This window comes from Zingiber officinale, chromosome 2B, assembly GCF_018446385.1.
Source record: "Zingiber officinale cultivar Zhangliang chromosome 2B, Zo_v1.1, whole genome shotgun sequence".
Taxonomy (NCBI): Eukaryota; Viridiplantae; Streptophyta; class Magnoliopsida; order Zingiberales; family Zingiberaceae; genus Zingiber; species Zingiber officinale.
Window position 1 is genome coordinate 4,228,869 of NC_055989.1, and position 7,199 is coordinate 4,236,067.

General features: G+C 39.8%; 1 protein-coding gene across 3 annotated transcripts; it reads left to right on the forward strand.

The window, feature by feature from the left end:
• Nucleotides 1-917: 917 nt before the first annotated feature.
• On the forward strand, nucleotides 918-6,304 carry LOC122045134 (glycine-rich RNA-binding protein RZ1C-like). 3 transcript variants are annotated; one of them, XM_042605211.1, is made up of 3 exons: nucleotides 918-1,028; nucleotides 1,136-1,275; nucleotides 5,312-6,304. In XM_042605211.1, exons 2-3 carry the CDS (start codon nucleotides 1,165-1,167, stop codon nucleotides 6,101-6,103), a joined length of 903 nt encoding a protein of 300 aa, XP_042461145.1. In that variant the 5' UTR covers nucleotides 918-1,028; nucleotides 1,136-1,164; the 3' UTR covers nucleotides 6,104-6,304. The 3 variants fall into 3 exon arrangements, with proteins under 3 accessions (XP_042461145.1, XP_042461147.1, XP_042461146.1); XM_042605213.1 differs by lacking the exon at nucleotides 918-1,028 and adding an exon at nucleotides 1,782-4,094 and having other exon boundaries at nucleotides 1,146-1,275; nucleotides 5,255-6,304; XM_042605212.1 differs by lacking the exon at nucleotides 918-1,028 and adding an exon at nucleotides 1,782-4,094 and having other exon boundaries at nucleotides 1,147-1,275.
• Nucleotides 6,305-7,199: the final 895 nt, after the last annotated feature.

Genomic DNA, 7,199 nt, shown 5'->3' on the forward strand with positions numbered 1-7,199 from the left:
ATGTTCAAAACTTATAAGCTAAAAAAAAGATAACCTGTTGAGGGACAATCTGAAATCTTCGAAAATAGTTCAAAAACTCTTCCTTTCTCAACTCTTCCTTTCAAGATAACCTGATGGCACCGGTTGCGAGCGGAGTTCTGCTCGTGGCGAAAGCGAGAAGATGGAAGCGGAGGGCGCAGGTGCGACAGCGACGAAGGAGGAAGGGGACGAAACCCTAGCTTTGGGCGCGACGAGATTTCCGCGTCTGTGAAGTTTCCCCCCGGCGGGTGCTGTCGCGATGAAGGAGGAGGGAGGAGGAAGGGGAGTAAGGGGTCGGCGGGTGCTGTCGCAACGAAGGAGGAGGAAGGGATCGGCGGCTGTCGCGATGAAGGAGGAAGGGGTCGGCGGCTGTCGCGATGAAGGAGGAAGGGGTCGGCGGCTGTCGCGACGTAGGAGGAGGAAGGAGGAAGGGGTCGACGGCTGTCGCGACGTAGGAGGAGGAAGGAGGAAGGGGTCGGCGGCTGCGTCGCGACGAAGGAGGGGGAAGGAGGAAGGGGAGGACGAAGGAGGGGGAAGGAGGAAGGGGTCGGCGGCTGCGTCGCGACGAAGGAGGGGGAAGGAGGAAGGAGGAAGGGGTCGGCGGGTGCGTGGGCTAGAAATTAGGGCTGCAGGGATAAAAACTGACGCGGAAAAAACTAACGTTGACACGGACCTGCCACGGGGGCAGGTCCGCACCATTCCGCACGAGTTGTTCCGCAGGGGAACAACTCTGTATATATATATATATATATATATATATATATATATATATATATATATATATATATATATATATATATATATATGTTTTTCTAATATAATAACATCTATAATCAACTTTATACTTAGAGGGAGAGAGTTGATGGTAAATTCATCCGTAGACCATCTTAATGTTTAACGTGCACCGCGAGGTATCCTACCGCAATATCCTCGACGAGCCCTTTAAAAGCCCAGCCGTGCGGTTCCTGTCGATTCGCCTAGGGTTTGCCTTCTCGTCGATCCGGTTCCTGGTAGGGTTTCAGCCCTTTGCGCTCGCTTCTTGTATTTCTGGTCGAGAGGAGGCATCGGCCAAAGGATTTCTACAGCTCATCATCTTGGATTTGCTATTTCTTCGTAGATTCTCTGGAAGTGGGATCTGCAGCGGTGATGTCGGCGAAGGAAGACAACCGGATTTTTGTGGGGGGCTTGTCGAGGGATACCACGGAGCGCCGGCTGGAGGCGGAGTTCAGCCGGTTCGGGAAGGTCATCGAGGCCCAAGTATGAATTCGTCTCCTCGTTTTTTGTTTCAGTTTCGACAGTTAAAGAATTAGGGTTTACTCTTGTTTTACCTCGATAAGACATAGATCATTAGGCATGTACGGAGTCTTTTTATTCTTCCTTAGGGTTCATGTTTTGGCAAGGTTTATATGCGTATTAGAAATTTCAAGTTGCATTTTACCAGTAAAGTCAATTAGAGCAATTAGCAAATGTTCATGAAAGAAAGATCATGTTCAGTCTCAACTGAATCTGCAAGTTTAGAAAAGTAACATTCATTGTCTATGGTTGCATCAGTTTTACAAAGCAACATACTGCTTATCTTGTACTTTGTCAGCAACTATTTTAGTGACACACTGATGCTCTACATTTAGTTGCTTTAGTTATTTTTTTGGCTGTGCATTGACTCTTACATTTTCTATGTATCTTTCATCATAATCTATCTGATATGATGAGATGACTTGGCTGCTGGGCTCGACATGAATTCAGTTCTGCCTTGATCTTCTTAGGTGCATTTACAAGACAGCCAATTATCTTAGTTTCTTGTGTTTGCTGGCATGAGGATAAGTTTGTTTGTTTTTGTCTGGTTGAATGGTTTGATGGAGATGACTTCCTGGTGTAAATCTCTCAGTGGGAGCTTGCTTTGTTATTTTTTGGCTGATGTGGTGCTCTCACAGTTGGCCTTTGAAAACTTAACTAGCACATTCGACTCTTCAGTCACCTCAAAGATGCATCTTTGGCTCTGTTTATTTTTGATTGCTGCTTATGGGTCTCAATGTTATGAACCAGTTTTCAGGGACGAATCATGTTTGTGATGCATGCATAATATTCAGTACACTGTTGCAGATCATAGCACTTTTAAATTTCTGTCCAGTTGATTTGCATGGCTGACAATAAAAGGCTTCCAAAGGCTTGATTTTTAGTTTCGTGTTCACCTAAACAAACACTTTGAGATCAAAAGAGAAGGATACCATATTGATCATTGAGTTATTATCCTCTGATGGCATGCACCATAAGAGAATGTTGACCTGACTCGAGTGTTTAATCCTGGATTTGACTTGTTGCCTTGTTAGCTTAGGGTAAAGTTCATTCTTTCTGCTGAGAAATCCTCTGAAGTGTGTTTTATTGTTGATTTTGCAATGTCTGAATTGGCTGAATGATTTGGCTTCTCTAAGGGATGCTCTAAATGTCTTTTGACTGATCCATTAATCCAATTCACAATCCCAGTGCTTCTAGTTCATTGAGCTCTGTGTTCAGTCAGATTTTGAATATTTGTGACCCTTCAGCTAGCAGGAGCTTCTCATACCACTTATCTACTGATATTAACGTCTTTCCCCCACTTACATCTCCATTTAAAAAGTTCAATCCCAATATTTGAGGTTTTGAGGTGTTACACTAATGAAGATGGTTCTCCAAAAGGCTTTCCTCTAGATGTGCCTTAACTCGATCCTCTATCTAACATTAGCTTGAAGTTCTCATCTAAGATTAAATATAGTCAAGTGAGAATGGAAATTAAAAAGGAGGGCAATTTGCAAGTAAAATTCTACTTGGTAACATCTCCAAACCATTCAACAGGAAAATGATGGAAATGCCATTGAAGCTGGATAAGAGTAGAAATGGGAAATGCCTTTTGATATTGGTTGATTGATTCCTTAATGAATTGGATCATTGCCTGTAATTTGGCTTTAAAAGGGACCAAGTGACCAGAAACAACAACAAAATCAGTGAAGGTTGCTAATTGACAGCTGTTGAATCATACAATTTGCCAGAAAAAGAATCTGTTGGCATTTTTAGTATAGATTTTGCTTTATGAATCTCAGGACTATTATATCATTATTACCAAAGCAGGAAGTATTATTGCTCAGTGCTATCCTTAGCTTGATTCCCTTTTATCTGTTGAACCAATTGCACTTATAAAATTTCTCTGTACCTTTTCCTTAAACTGTTGGCCTTGTAGCTGCTGTTAATGTCTTTCCAAGTGTAATATATGGTTAATTTAGTTCAGGTTTTTCACCAGATACATGTAGTTAGATGCTCATTTTGGAGTTCTCTGAAGTTTTTCTTCACAGAGATCAGTAATGATTGATATGGAATATCAGAGTGATTAGCACTAGCATAGTATTAACATGTAGCTTGCTGTTTCCTTGATTATCGTGGTGTCATAGTGATCCTTGGATACAGAAGTTGCTTTTTGGACTGGTTATTATTACTGGAATAATCCCAATTCAAGGTTCTTCCTAGCCTTTGCAGAGGTCTAAATGTGGTTCCAGGACTGCTTGACTTTTCATGCACTAGCTAGATTGATTCTCGTCAGTTGCGGTCACTCTACTATTGCCTTTGAGCTTAAGACTTCAACTATCATGCATTCTGTGAAATTTTGGTAGCTGTCCCAGTGTTTTGTTTATTTGGCTATGTAGGAAGATCTGACTGATGTGAAGGTGTTCAAAGAGTTGCATATTTTGTTGTTAGGAAATGCCTACTTAAGATTGAAACGTTCTAAGAGTGGAAGAATAAACTCATTGTTTACACATCAGATTCACCAAATTAATTTAAAAATTCTTTTCGATGTGCTTCGTTGAATATGCTTTCATTGGGTTGTACTGGCCCGAAAATGCAAATTTTCACTGGTTGTGAGATGAAGATTCAGCAAATACGAGGTTGTATAACAAGATGTATAAAACTTACTCGCATGGGCAATAGGCTGCAGGCTCTTTTCACACACACACACACACACACACACCAAAGAAAAAAAACAGTGAAATGCTTGAATGTCTCAGATTGTGTTCGTGACAGATGGTTCAATAATATCACATCATTATCAGGTAAGTTGTGTTTCTAAATACATCAAATTTAAACAAGGATAATCTCTGTTTCAATCAACTTCTTTTCTCTCATCCATACCATATCTGCAAGTGGTATAAGCTTCATTATCAACTTATGCAGTTCTTGATGGTAATACATGATTGTATATTTGTGTGAGTGCTTTTTCATCCATGATATATTTTTAGGAGAAAGATGGAAATGCTTCTTTATAAATTTAGTTGCATTTTTCCTTTATGATTCTACCCAGAATTCAAACCATAACCTACATTGTCATTACCTGCACCATCACTGTTAACTACATCAATACTCTTATCCATATCAGGGGTTTGGTATTGATACAGTTATTATCACTAATACAAATTTTGTTATAGAACTACCATTTTAGGCAACATTAGCAATAGCCCAATGAAAACTTCTGGATGCTCCATTATTATTATTATTATTATCAATTTCATTATTCATGCCAATTAAATTGTTGTAATCAGTGGATTGATTCCCTCATTCTTCTCACCTTCATCCTTTTTTCTCTGTTACAAAAGTTGAAGATTCTATTTTTCTGTAGTTGTATTTATAGTTTCATTACATCTTAACAGTATTTTCATTTTTAATAGTATTGAGATTAGATCATCGGATGTATTGGACACAGAGCATTAATCAACTAAACATGAAAATATTAATTTTTCATACCTTCACATTTTTATAATTTCATAATTAATAAATAAGCTGATTTTGCTACATTCAGAATTTAAAAATTGTTTATATGTTTTAGTGGGTGAACACATTCAGTCATTGAGGATGGTTTGTTTTCCTTTGAGTAGATTAGTGCATTCACCTAAACAAACAATAAATTTCTGTCAATGATTTTAAATGTTTGTTCACTCTGAATGTCAGTGGTGTGTGTCCTGCTTATGTGGTTCTTTTGGTGGCTTTGCAATTGCATTAATGTTTTTTGCATTAGAATTAGATATAAGAAATTTTTTAGCTACAGGATTATCACATTTTATTATGTTCATTTTAGCATTATATCTCTGTATGTTTGTTTGCGCAATCATTTACTTAATATTATTATATACACTAATACTTAAACATGTTGAGGTTTTTCTTGATGTTTGTTGAACTTAACCGAGCATATTATGTTACTATGTCTTGCCATATGCAGGGTAACTGGTTGGACTAAACATGTCTATGCATTGCTTAGTAGTCTTCTCATTTGTAGGTCATGTTGGAGAGAGATACTGGCCGCTCTCGTGGTTTTGGATTCGTGACATTTTCTGATGCACGTGCAACAGAGATTGCTATTAGCCAGATGCATGAACGTGAGCTGGATGGAAGAGTCATTTCAGTGAACAAGGCTGAACCTAAGATGAGTACTGATAACACTCGCTATGATGGTGGTGGATACAAGTCCAGTATTAGAGGAGGCTATCGTGGTGTTGATGGGCCGCCACTTGCTGGGCAGTCAGATGAATGCTTCAAGTGTGGTCGTCATGGACATTGGGCCCGTGAGTGCCCTTCTGGAGGAGGAGGCAGTGATGGTCGCTTTTCCTCTCGCTCCAAATTTGGGGGAGGTGGTGGACGAGGGGGACAAGATCGCTACAACGATCGCTATATTGATGATCGCTATGATGGTGGCCATTATGGGGACCGAGACCGCATAGACAGCAGGGACAGCCGTTATGGTGGTGGTCGTGATCGATATGGGCCTACTGGGGATCACTTTTCAGGTGATAGATATAAAGGGGGACCGGACAATTACCTGCACAATGGATACAACAGGGAGAGAAGCTATGAGAGGGATGGCCCTCGCATTGGTAGTTATGAAAGAGATGGGGGGCCAAGAGGTGGTGGTGTCTATGACAAGGAAGGATCACGCGGTGGTGGAAGTGATAGATATGGAACTGGTGGGCCTTCTCGTTACAATGGCGGTGGAAGTTTCAGGGAAAGGCCTGGGCCTTATGATCGTCCTGGTAGGGGTGGACGCCCATCATCCTACGATGTTCGCTATTAATGCTCCTGGTGGTTTACTAGTTAAATCTCTGATCCTCTTCCCTAGCATGCGAAACAATGCAGTTGTTTTTGTTAACTCTCTGTAGCAACCTTGGAAACTTTCTTTGCAACATGTAGCTTATGGATGATTGTGCTTCATCTGCACTAGTTGTAGCCAGCAGTTGCTTTTAATATGATTTCTATCTGGACCTTGCTAGTTTCAGTGCAGGCTGCTTCCGAAACTTCTTATCTTTCAGTTTCTTCAGTGCCTTGCTAATTGTGATCAAGACTGAGTTGATAAAAATCAGTGATGCCTATTATCATCATCCTTCTGAAATGCGAATTGCAATTTGGTAACAATGATTCAGTGATGGACATAATTGCCATGCTTTATTTTTGTTGCTCTGCAGTTTTGGTCAGCTCATGTTTTTTTCAAAGTGATGTACAGTCAAATAAGGTGCTAATTGACAGGATATCAGTTAAAATATTAATTTCCCTGGAGTTTAATGGTAAGACCCTGAGTAGATAGCGATTCTGGTTATTGACTCGGTTGATTCCTGGCACCACAGCTATTCAGTTCAGAAGAGCACGAAAGCAACAGTAGATAGTGATTTGTCGTTTTTAACAATGTTTTCAGGCTAAAGAAATTTGAATTGCAAAATGAGATCCTTGGTTACTTAATTATTATGCCACCTTGAATTCTGATGCTGATATGAGGAAATGATTAGAAGAGACTTGGCATATTTGGATCATCAGTTGTTTGTTCAGCAAGTTCGACAGAGTTTAGTAGCCATATAAAAGGAATAAAATTCACATAATTGGTTTCACTATCATTCCTAACTCATTAAATTGATTTAATTTCTTTCATTGATTCCTTTTCTAACTCTTAATCGTGCAGTATGATGATGGGCACTTATGATATTGAAATTTACTTGCGAACTAAGTTATAACAAGCAACATTCCCTCGAGGGGGGTGGTGGCACATCGACCATGGTTATTCTTCAGATGATTACCTGAAGTTTATGTAATATATATGATTTTACCTGTATGTTAGACTCATTATTTATGTCTTACCTTGTGTATTTTCAGACGAAGATCATGTAAGGGTAATTTTATAT